The sequence below is a fragment of the Medicago truncatula genome, chromosome 1 (genome assembly GCF_003473485.1).
Source record: "Medicago truncatula cultivar Jemalong A17 chromosome 1, MtrunA17r5.0-ANR, whole genome shotgun sequence".
Taxonomy (NCBI): Eukaryota; Viridiplantae; Streptophyta; class Magnoliopsida; order Fabales; family Fabaceae; genus Medicago; species Medicago truncatula.
In genome coordinates, this window is record NC_053042.1 from 13091432 (window position 1) to 13104569 (window position 13138).

General features: G+C 35.2%; 1 protein-coding gene across 1 annotated transcript; it reads right to left on the minus strand.

Annotated features, from left to right (window-relative positions):
• Positions 1-4796: 4796 nt before the first annotated feature.
• Positions 4797-12009, minus strand: LOC25482738 (alkane hydroxylase MAH1; the record flags this gene model as incomplete). The annotated part of the gene is given in 3 exon segments (XM_039832683.1): positions 4797-4978; positions 4981-6246; positions 11952-12009. Coding segments are annotated over 3 exon segments (1506 nt in total), but the record flags the coding sequence as incomplete, so codon positions are not given.
• Positions 12010-13138: the final 1129 nt, after the last annotated feature.

The window sequence follows — 13138 nt, forward strand, 5'->3', positions numbered from 1 at the left end:
TGTTAATTTTACAGTCATTTTTTAAATCAGAGAATAATTCAACACGGTAACCAAAATTGTCATTTTATAAAATTATCTAAAACATTTTAATTAAATCCGTGCATAACATTAAACACTCAAAAAAAAATTAAACAGCACGATAACTCTGTACAGACATTTGCAATGGACCACACTCCGTGATCCCAAATTCTATCCACATGAACTATCCACTCTCAATCTCATGCGGCGTTCCTGTGTGCCTCGGCTGTGGGCTGGTCTGTTTCTATGTTTGGAGCTGCTGTCATGACAGAACAGATGCGGGGGGTGCTGTTTTTTCTGCATAATGCGCAGCTGTTTGTTGTTGTTATGGCTGTGACAGGTGCTGTTTGGATGGGAGCTTCACAGGTGCTGGCTTGGGTTGGTTAGAGGCATAGCTATGGGCCTGAACTTTGGTTTGATCAGTCAAATTTCAGAGCCATAATTTCAGCCTTGAGGGTTGCTGTTGTTCTTTTTGGTGCTGGTTTGCCGTTTCGTTTTGGACGTGGTAAACTAGTTTTACCGGGTGGATGTTACGCCTATATGCGGCTTCCTTGTAATATTTCCCTCTCCGCCTCTTTGCGCCTTGCGAGAGTTTAGGGTTTAGGGTAATTAGTTTTGAAAGGAAGGACATATATGCCTATTATTACAACTATGCCTTCTTTTCAATCTTCAATAAAGCATACACCACGTGCCTATTTTTTTTGGAATAATAGTGTCCTCCGCTAAAAAATTATAACAATTATATTTAACCATCTTATATTCATATACATTCATTTAATATCTCTTCTTTTTTCTTAATAAGTTAAAATGATATATATTAACCAGAAATTTTAAACTTATATTAGAATATAAAATATTCGTCCTCGTGAGCTTAGCTCAAATGGTATGGACAATGCATAAAATATACAAGGTCGGGGTTCGAACCCCGACCACCACAAAAAAAAAAAAAAAGAATATAAAATATTCATTGTATAAATTATTAGATATTATTTAGAGAAAATTGAGGACCAAGTTAAAGATACTTAATGTCCAAGATACTTGATGCCCAAGTTAGAGATAGTTGAGGTCGAAGACAATATCATTTTATAAATATACATTACAACATAATGAAACATATGAGACATAATTCTATTATGGTATCACGAATCTATCTCCCTTAGCAACCCTAATTTCCTCCCTCTTCTAAACCCTAGCCGCGCCGCCTCCGGCCTCCCTTCTGATTTTCTTCTCCAACAAAAAAGCCAAAAACAACCACAACCGATCCTCTGGTTGTCAAAACCAACACTCCCTCCATTCATCATGCTCCTTATTGCAAGGTCGGACGTCGTGACCCGGATTCAAACCTAGAACCTCACAGTTGTATGTGAGTTTAATTTTATTGGATTACCACTTCATCTAAGACAAAAAAAGGACAATCTTGTAAAATAACTCATAATACATCAATTAAGGTATGATTTCTTAATACTTGTCCAATGATAGTTGGCCAAAACCACTTATACCTTGGGGGACAGATGAAGTAATTATGATTACGAAGGAACTAGTTTTTTTTTTTTTTGAGCAAACGAAGGAACTAGTTAATGACAGTTAACTACTAACTCCTAATTACGCTACGCCTATGGAAATGCCGCTTTGTATTAAAACTCAAATCAACACTGAAAGTGATTAGTGGTTAAAAGATTTCTTTATTTGGAAAATGGAGTATCGATTATGCAACGGTGTTTCAATAAATTAGTAAATATTTTGACCATGATTTAACTCATCATGGTTCGTTCGCTTTCATTTTGTTAGCTGTTACTCTATTAATTATTACGTTAATCAGTTTGTTGACAACTAATTATCATATTGCTATTGCCATATATGGTTCAGTTGCTAAACTGTTATTGTGTTTATTAAGCTAACTAGTTAAAAAATTATCTGAAAAGATTTCAACAATGGCATAAATGACGGTGGCAGTTTAGTGGAAGAACACTGCGTTAATCAATTCAAAAATATTGGCTTTTAGCTTAATTGCACTTTTGGATCCCTATCTTTTAAAAAGTTGCGGTTATGACCCCCTAACTAATTTAAATACAAAACAGCCCCCTATGTTTTGATTCTTTGACAGTTTTGGACCCCTAGTCCATTGTTGACTTGGTCGTTGCTGACGTGGCACCCACATCTCATTAGTGAGGTGTATTATTTTATTATTATTTGTTTTTTTAAATTCATGCAGGCATTTTTAAATTGGAAGAAATTAAAAATAAAAAAAAGGAAAACCAATTAGGGTTTAAAAACCCCCAATTTCCCAAATCTGCAAATCCACCTCAATCCACCTTCTTCTCCAATCGTTGTCCTTGTTCGATTTCCTCCTCAAATCAAGTTCGATTTCCTCCTCCTTCTTGTCCAATCGTTGTCCTTGTTTCTTTCTTCTCAAATCGATTTCGATTTCGTTCTGGCCTTCTGTTTGTTCACCTGACTCACATAACTACACAAGAAGCTCAGTTTTTGTTGGAAACCAAAAATGGTTGAATATTTATCTTCATCGGTTAATGGGTCAACATTGAAGCACAGTTACAAACATTAAATGTTTAAAAATTAACAGATCCATAGGTTTGTTCACACGTAACACTTCATAGCTTGCACTTTGAGCCTTCTCTGGAGATTAAAAGATCCATAGATATTAACATTAGTATATTTTATTGCAGGGTATGAGATGCCCAGCAAATACACATAAACAAAGTTTTCATGTGAACACCAGTATAATGTTGAAACAAAATCCTGGCAAAGGAACTAGCTCTTCAACTCAAAGGGGTGGGCAGGTGCCAACTCCTAATATGCCAACACCTAATTTTGAAGAAACCATGACTGAGGAAGAATTTGTCGAGTGGTTAAAGAATGCAACAGAAAGCCCATCCCCCAAATCTGGAAATGGGATGAAAAATCCTGGCACTAGCGTTGGTAGCGGCAGCAAAAGAAAGAAAAAAAAGGAAAAAAGCATTAAACAGATCATGTTTAAACATACTAGTAACATTGCCTTGTTGTGCACTTTGAAGGCTTGAAAAGCATTAGTTCACGTGCTTTCTATTTTTATTTTCCTCTTTTTTTTATTTTTTCCAATTTAAAAATAACATGATGAATTAAAAAAAGTAAAAAAATAAATAAATACACGTGGCACCTCACTAATGGGATGTGGGTGCCACGTCAGCAACGACCAAGTCAATAATAGATTGGGGGTCCAAAATTGTCAAAGAATCAAAATATAAGAGATTGTTTTGTATTTAAATTAGTTAGGGAACCATAACCGCAACTTTTGAAAAGATAGGAGTCCAAAAATGCTGATGCTGATGCCGTTGTTTTTGCTGACCACACTTCATTACATTTGTGTTCAACCAATCTTCCTGTAAATGTTATGCGCTCTCTAAAATTTGACTACATGTCTTGTCTTAGTAACCTGCTGACACACTTTCATAGTTTCTTGTTCCCTCTCTTCCACATACTCTAAGTGCTACTCGCAAACCACAGTAACCTACCTGGTGGCAATGCATTAGATTAAAGAGTGCCTTCAAGAACTAGGTGTAATAATTTTTTTGAAGAAAAAACTATATTTTTTAATATAAAATATATATTTTTTGTTTTGTTAACCGGTGCTCTCATAAGGCACTAATTAGCTTGACTCTTAAATTAGAAGTCGAAAGTAACGTCCATTTAAAAAAAAAAATGCAAATGTATCATTATTGCTGGGATGAAGATCAGTAAAAAAAAAATTCCTGAGATGAAGGTAGCAGGCTTGATCGGGTCATGGTATATGATGGTTGGTTTCGACTGCTGGGGGTCGACAAGTATGTGGGCTTTTGATAGAGAAGTTTTTGATCAATGTCCTTTGACGTTGAAGTACTCTAGTCATCTATGAGGTCCCAAAAATTTTAGCCGGGGAGAAAAATTAAAGAGAATGTATTATTAAATCATGATCTGAATATTTTACTTTGGAGGAAGTGGACTGTATTATTAAATCATGTTCAAATTTATGGGTTTTATTACAATAAGATTACATTACAACACGGTTTGTGTTCAATCCCATAATGTTTCAAATATTGCAAGCTATTGGCCTATTTGCTGGAGCAGTCATAAATGATCTTTATCTACACTTGAAGCAAATCATAAATGGTCATTACCAATAACCATTATTGTCAAAATCCCAACTTAAATTCTAAAATCGAGGATTTTACGACTTTCTTCACGTTCAACGACTCAAATCCATAGTAGAATCCTAAAATAGGCAAAAACCATCGATTTTGATTGCGATTTTACAATTTCTTATAAACCAAGTCATTTATGACTATATACCATTTGTAACATATATTTAGTATTTATTTTTTGGGTAAAATCCATCGATTTTGATTGCGATTTTAAGATTTCTTATATCGATTCTACAAATGTCCTTGAGTAAAATCCTTTGATTTTGATTGCGATTTTACGAGTTCCGATTTTGCCATTCCCTTTCGACTTGAAGTAAAGTCCCGATTTTGACAACCTTGCCCATAACTTCAAAATATAAACTTAATTCAACTTGAAGTAGTTTATTACATCGACATATAATTTCTAAAATAGAGAATAACATAACCAGACCATGATAAGAACTTCAAAATATAACCACAGTCCAACTTAAAGCAGATTATTACATAGACACATAATTTCCAAAATAGAGAATAACATAACAATGTTTAACAAAAGACAAAGAGCAACAATTACACTGGGTTATAAGATACAACATGTAGCACCAATAGTTCGAGAGACTTCCGTTAAATGCATCTTTTAGTGACTTTGACCTTCAAGCCATGTTTCATGTGAAGAACAAAAGAAAGCTTCGGGGTTATAGGGTGACCTTCCACCACCTGTATGTGAAACTTCGGTAACAAAGCAGCTGCGACCATCTTCATTTGAATGAAGCTAATATCCTTACCCATACAACTTCTAGGTCCTGATTGAAAGCTATGAACTTGTAAGATGGTACATGTATAATGTGTCCTCTCTCTGACACCCATCTCTCAGGCTTAAATTCCATGCAGTCTTCTCCCCATATTTGTTCCATCCTTCCCATAGCGTACAAAGAGTACAATAACCTTGTATTTGGACTAATACGCTCTCCACTAGGAAGTATATCGGATTTGATTGAACATATATGCTCAAAAGGTACAGGAGGATAAAGCCTCAAGGTTTCACATATAGCTCCATGGAGGTACACTAGCTTATCAAGATACTCATCTCTCGAAGGAATCTGATTCTCCTCTTGTGTAGGACAGTTATCTTTGATTTCTTGAATTATTTTGGCTTCCACAATAGGATGAGTGGAAACAAGCCAGAAAAACCAACTGAGAGCTGAACTAACTGGGCCATTTCCTGCTAAAAAGAGAGTGATTACATTGTCTCTAAGATACTTCTCATCCATTTCCCCCTTTCCAGATCCTTCCTTCGTTAGTGCTTTTAGGAAGTCATCCATCTCTTCACTGCTGCTGCACTTGCATTGCTCTTGCTTGGAAAACGTAATACTTTCATACAAGAACCTGTCAAGATTTTCTTCGGCTTCCCTTAGCTTCCTTTCATGACCAACGTTGAGCCATTTTTGCAGCTTCCATAGATAACTTGGTATGAAGTGTCGGTAAATTATCACCTCATCCATCACAGGAAGAGATTTTTGATAAGCAATATCCCTAAGCTCATTAAACTTGTTTGGAAGGCAATTAGGATCAAATCCAAATGCAATAGTGCAGATGCTGTCAAAAGTGAACCTACTAAAGACATCCTCCAGGTCCACATGAGCACCTATTTCAGATACATCATTAAGAAACGGTAGTAGGCACTTCTCCAGCTTTTTCTTCATAGTTTGTTGGAAGAAATTCATGAAGGTTTTCCTTTTGAGATATGAATTAAACATTGCCCTCTGTTGTTTCCATACGTCGGGATGAGAATTTAAAATACTACCTTGAAAAAAATAAAAAATATCTTGGAAGTTGGACCCCCTTCCGTAATTGCTAAAATTCTTGCTCGCAATGTGATTAACATTCATTGGATCACTGGTACCGATAAAGCCAGTGTTTGTGAACCAGGCTCCTTCAAATCGAAACGTTCCTCCATGATGTTTTAAAACTAAGGTTGTATGATCATGGAAATTGGACAGGTGACGCAAAAGCGCTGGTAGCATACCAATTATTGGCCAATTGATTGGTAAAATTTCATCTCTATTACGTCTCCGACAGTAGATGTATAGGAAGATTAGGATGGCTACAAACACTACAAAAAAACAAAAATTAGTGAGGGAAATTTAGTGAGGGAAAACATAAAATCTCTTTCTAATTCCGTCACTAAATTTTGCGACCAAGGAATTTGTGATGAATTTTATGTTTTCCGTCACAAATTTCCCTCCTTAATTTTGCTTTTCCTAGTAGTGAAATCCTCCAATACACTGAATTATAGACATTGAAGATTTACTAAAGGGTATGTTTATAAATTGCATGTGTCTTTCATGCATGCTTATAAAATGTGTACATGCTTTACACTTATATAGCCTTTACTGCGTGAAGAAACGTAACCACTTGACATTGTTAGATGCATGGCATTAATATAAGTGGTTGGTTGAAAAATCTAATGCGAGATGACATCAAGATAAGATATAAGATATATAGCAAAAGCGAAAACATATTAGAGACCATTGAACAGTTGTGAAAATAATATGTGCCATGCCTCCTGTTAATGACTCGGAATTTTATGGTTTGAAAATTAGAGAATATGGAACAGTAGTGAAGATAAGTGGTTAGTTGAATAAATACTATAGAACACTAATAATAATTACATATATCCTGAACAAAAAGAAAACACCAACCAAAAAGAAAAACATGAAATTACAAGCTGGGCACTAAACAAATTAAAAGCCAAGCACATTGGTGGGTCAAACCACCAAAAACGATAGTCAAAAGTAAAGGTAGTATATTTCGTTTTTAACCATCAAAAAGATTGTAACTTAATTTCGTCAAGTAAATATTGCAATGTTTTCTACTTATGTTTGAAAATTCTTGAATTTCTTTCTTTCGATATAACCATAACGGTTGAGAGCCAAATTAACCGTAGAGATGAGCTAAACTTTTTTTCGAATTATCCTAAGCATCTGAATTGAAGTAGATTATCTAAAATACGCACGTGACAACATCTAGTCATTATATGGAATGGTAACAATGGAAAAATTGATGAGCTAAACTTTTATTGGTGAGCTAAACATTAAAAGTTTATGATGAGCTAAACTCTACGTAACAATGGAAAAATTGATGAGCTACAAAATTGGATGTGCTAGCTCTACCAAATTTTATTATATATATATATATAAAGTGGGGGAAAAATTGATGTACATGCCTTACAAAATTTTATTGACCTATTAACCTTTTAAAACAATATATGTTTATTAACCTTTTTATAAATAGGTCAAATGTTATATTTAAAATTGTTAGAATAAATTAGGCTTTTAACAGGCTGGGCTTTTAAAAAGGTCAAGTCAAGCTTAAACTAAAGTATTTGATAGGCTAATAGGCCAGACTTAAGCTTTAATTTTTTAAACTAGGCCTGGCCTATCTTATGAAATGAATGAAGTGATATTTTCCTAAGACAACTCATTTGGCATACCCCTTAATGGGCTTAACCTAGTTTCTAGTGGGCTTAACCCATTTCTATTCACATCTCAAAATTTCTACACTCTAACCGATAATTAACTAATAACGGTAAAATGTCACTAACGGTCACTAAACGGTAAATCTCAATTTTACTCTAGTAACTTAGTAAAATAACTATTCTCACTAATCACTAAAAGTAATTCCCACTAAAATTATAATTTTACCCGTTCTCATAAAATGACCAAAATACCCCTAAGTCTAAAATGACTAAAATACCATTCTAACACGGAAACCCATGAAAATGCACCCAATGAAGAATAATCACACACAACACATAAAACACATAATAAAAGTAATTAAAATAAATCTAGCTAAAAATCGGGCTGTTACAATGGTGACAGTTTCTAGTGATGAATTTAGCGTGGTTCAACCTTTGTAACACGGTTGCATTAACACGATTGCACTAATTCAATGGGAAGAAACAGGTCAAAATCGATATGAAGCCTGGAATGAAGGTTCTATATGCAAAAATGGTATGCAAAAAACTAAGAAAACATATGACACAATGGCCATGGATTTATGGGTGCTTTAACGTGATTCTATGCTATACTACCAAGAACAAAACAACCACAAAATAAAATTAGTACTAAAAATCATCTAAAAACTATTAACCAACATCAACAAAACATAAACTTAAAGCAGTGCAAGCTTCAGCTAAAGGACAAAAAAAATGGCTAGGTCCAAACAACTTGTTTTCTTGTTTTCTCACTAATAAAAAGCTTTATAAAGCACACCATCATTCAAGAGAAACATGAATCTCTCCACAAAATCTCTCATATTTCTACATGAGGATCAAATCCCAAAAAGATTAAAAGCAGAAAATCAAGATTGTTTGAAAAAGATCACATTCATCTTCTGAACTTTAGATTCATTCTTCAACATTATATAACAATAAGAAGTACACTTAAGCTTCCACTATTTCTTTGGAATATCCTTTATAGTCCATTGAAAATTTCATATTAACATATATGTGATCAGATTGAACTTGGAGAAACAAAAGTTCGGATTCACCTAGTGTAACCGGTTTGAACTTAAAGAGAGAAAGAGAGATAAAAGTCATTATGATATCTAATTGTTAGTAAAAATTAAGATCACAAGAACAATTGTGTAATCAGTTGTAAAGCTTTTTCACTAAGAACACACATTTCAAATTCTCACCAGTCATACTATATAGAAAAGAGATGGTGATTAATTAATGATGAGTATCTTTCGCAGCAAACACCAATAGTTAGTCTTATTTTGTTATAGTAAGAATAACTTTTTTGAGGCAAAAAATATTATATTTTTTTTTATTGAAATGTTATATAAGAACACATATTCAAATGCTGGAGAGTTCTTCCAGCTCGGGCTCAAGCGTGTTCTTCTTTCTTCCATCTTCGAAATTCTCTTTGAGCTCATCTAATTCCGGTGGTGATGGTACTAACTCTTCTTTGTTTCTTGATCTAGATCATCATCTATTAGTGAGTTAGCATTGATAATCACCCTTTAATTTCCAATTGTTCAGAATTTCCACTCCTTGTAGCCAGCACCTCCATCAACTCTTCCATTGTTCCTGTCAGGGCCGTTTCTAAGAATTTGGTGGCATAGAATAAACCTATTATTTGGGTCTTAAATCATGAGTTTTGTTATCGCAATTTTCGGGTGTCAAGTCATTAATTTGGCTTGAACCTTTCAATCTTTGATATTCTCTATTTTTTCTTGGGAAGGGCAAAATTGAGAAAAAACCCTTAGATTCCAAGTTCGGGGGTCGTTTTCGCTACGGGAAGGTGTTAGGCACCCGGAGCGATTATGGTACTCCATAAGAACCGTTCTCCTAAGTTTATTTCTACGCTTTATTTTTATTGCCTACTTATTTAAGAGAGAAATTTTATTTGAGTGAAGAATGGGGGGAGAAGATGATTGAGGTTTTTATTTTACTTGGAAAATGATTTTTGAAAAGGAGGAGAGAAGCCGTAAGGCATAGAAGAAAAATGTCGAATTTGATCTTTACTTTTATTTCACAAAAAAGGCATTGGAGTTTTGACTCCAAAGTTTGTTTGAAAAATTTAGCCTATTTCGAAGAAGCAATTTCACTAGGCGTCGAATTCCTAAACATACACCTAAATCGATAATCATGCAACATGTGTGCGAGTGTCGGTGCTTGTGTCGGTGTACATTATTAGAGATAGTCCATAGTCCTTTACATTGTCCTAGATACATGCTATGGTCTTTGTGAAGAATTTTAAAAGGAACTAATCTATCTAAGATTATTACAAACCCAATTGATATAGAAATGAATAGAAAAAATGATGCCAAAACTATAGGATGAATGAAATGTGAGATGAGATGGTTAGTATCATAAAGCATAAAAAAGTAGAAAGGTAAACAAAATTGAATAGAATAGCAAGAGAGAAAAAAAAGTAATGAAATGAAATAAAGTGGTAAAAATACACCTAGAATTTAGGTATAACACTCATACATGCATATGACCTATAATTCCCTCATTATAGCCATTTTTGAAAGGTTTGAATTTAAGCTACAATGTGAGGATCATAAGAGCACACACAAGCAAAGCATTATATCATATTCCTAGAGATATTTTCACACATTATTTCACATGCCAAAATATCACAATATGAAAAAATGCATCAAAAACATATATAGAATTTAATGAGCAAGAATTAAAAGAACAAAGTAAAGAAAATAAATGTAAAAATAAGCAAATAAATTCTAAAACTTAGAGGAAAAATCAAAATGATAGGGAAATATTTTTAGAAATTTTTTTTAGAAGCATAAAACACCAAGAAAGTGTAAAAAAGGTATTTAAAACACAATTAAAAAGCAATTAAAAAGAGGCTCAGCAGGATTTAATCTGGTCCGCTGGATGAATCCAGAGGTCCAGATCTAACTCCCAAGATCACATCACAGCCACTGGATCAAAGATCCAAGGGTCCAAAAAAAAAGCACAAAAGATAGTGTAAAAATGCAGGAAGCACAGTGACCGTTAGATCAAAGATCTAACGGTTCAAACAGAAGATATACCATATTCCACACAAAAAGTCACACACAGGATTCAAAATCAAACACACAGCAGCCATCAGATCTTGGAACAATCCAGATCTGATGGTTCACAGAGCGAGGGAACACAACAAGAGCACGCACGCGCGTGCGTGGGAACGGAGGGAGTATAAAAAGGATTTTTCACACAAAAAACTCACAAAACCTTTTCCTCTTCTCTCTCTAAGTTAAACTTAGAGAGAGAAGCTCTCCCTTCTCTCTAAAACAAGCTCGCCGGCGAGCATGAGGTGGTGGTGGCCGGAGCTGCTCCGGCGCGGTGGCCGGCCGGTTTCCGGCGGCGGCGCCACCGCGTCGGAGCTTTTTTTTTTTTTTTTTTTTTTTAAATTTTTATACCAAAAGCTTCGTCTCCTCCTCCTCTACACAAATCCGGCACTAGTTTTAGCGAGAACGGTTCGGTTCGGACTAGATCTACATTTTTCTTTGTAAATTTCTTCACACTTTTTTTGAAAAAAAAACCACGGATCTAGATATCCTTTTCGCTCTAGTGTCCGAATCCGGCCTCAAAATTTTCAAAATCCGAACGTACAAGCCTAGATCTACAAATACATATCCGTAACAAACTTTTCACATGTGTATATGCGCGAAAACGAGGGAAAAAAGTGTTACCGTAGTCGTGAAACGGAGAAAAAAAATCCGAGCCTCCTCTTCTCTCCGCCGCGCGCGCGCGGATTTGCTCCGGTGGTGCCGCTTTTGCTCGAAAATCCGGTACGGATTTGGTGTTGGTGTGGTGATTCGCGGTGGTTTTGAATGATTCCGGTTCGGATTTGTTGATTTTGTGATGATTTGAGTTGGTTTTGAGTGAATCCGGTTCGGATTTGTTGATTTTGTGAAGATTTGTTCTTGGTGTTCTTGGAGAATTTTTTGGTGATTTTCTGTTTTGGATCTAACTGATTTTGGAGAGAGAAAGAAATTTCTGTTTTTGTGATGTGACTGATTCTGATTTTTTTGACTGATTTGACTGATTTACTATTTATAGTCTGCCATGTGTATCTGAGAACCAATGAAAAAATGACATCTGGACTGTTTTGGACTTAAGGACTAATCTGCAAAAAAGTTAATATGAGGACTAATCTGCAATAAAAAAAAAGACTAAAAAAATGCAATTAAAAAAAGTATTGGACAAAAATGCAATTTTGGGACTCTTTTGGGGGACCGAAATGTAAATAAAAAATAAAATGAATTAAAATTGGTAATTGGTAAAAAGGTAAAGTGAAACGAAAAATAAAATCAACAAACGGACTAAAACGAACAAATTACCGACATGAGGTATTTTAAAATACCTCCCTGCCGAAATTTTGACGGGAAAAGACCAAAATGCCCCTAGGGACTAAACTGACCCAAATTGACTCAGATGCGATTTTGAAATGATTTTTAACAAAGAATTAACGATGATTTGTACAGACAAGTTGAAGAGACTTAGAGACAAATACAGGGACAAAAATGGGTTCCACTGCAGGAAATGACCAAAATACCCTTTTGCATGATTTTTTTGAAATGAAATGCAAGAAAAAGTAACGCGACGTTTCAGAGAGTTCTTAAATGACTTGAAATGTCAGAAAAGACAGAGGCAGTAAAATTCGTTTAAAAAGAGAGTAAAGTTTCAGAGAAAAAAACAACAGCGAATTGACAAATATCAGTTGTTAAAAAAGAAATTTGAACGAGTATTTTTAGGTCCAAAATCAGGGTATAACAGCTGCCCCTATTTAAGTTTCTTTGTCTGGAGGGTCAAGAGACGGAGTCTTTGGCTTGACGGGACGAAGATACTTAAATATTAGCATTTGCACTGTGTTTGGACGTAAAAATACGCTCGTACATTTTCAAATATCATGAATGCCATGCAACATTTGGATTATGAGTGCGAGACAAACGAAAGCTGGAATTAACAAAAGATGTCGTATCCATTGCGGGATTGGTAGATATTGACAAGATAACAGATAACAGGGTAGATAGGAGACTAGGAACAAATTGACGGGTACAAGCTGCTCTTGGATTGAGCTGGGCACTTGACCGGAAATAAAAGCAGACAAACAGGTGCGAGTTGTTCTTGGATTCGAACTGGTCACTCGACCGGAGACATAGAAAAGGTAGATAGGTACGAGCTGTTCTTGATTTGAACTAGTCACTCGACTGAAAGCAAGGGAAATAGACAGGTGCGAGCTTGTTCTTGGATGCGAACTGGTTACTCCACCGGAGACAAAGACAAATAGACAGGCGCAAGCTGCTCTTGGATTGAGCTAGCCACTTGAGCGAACAGAAACAGATAGACGGGTACAAGCTGTTCTTGGACTTGAACTAGCCACTTGACCAAAATCATAGACACATAGACAGGTACGAGCTGTTCTTGGATTCGAACTGGTAACTCGACCGAT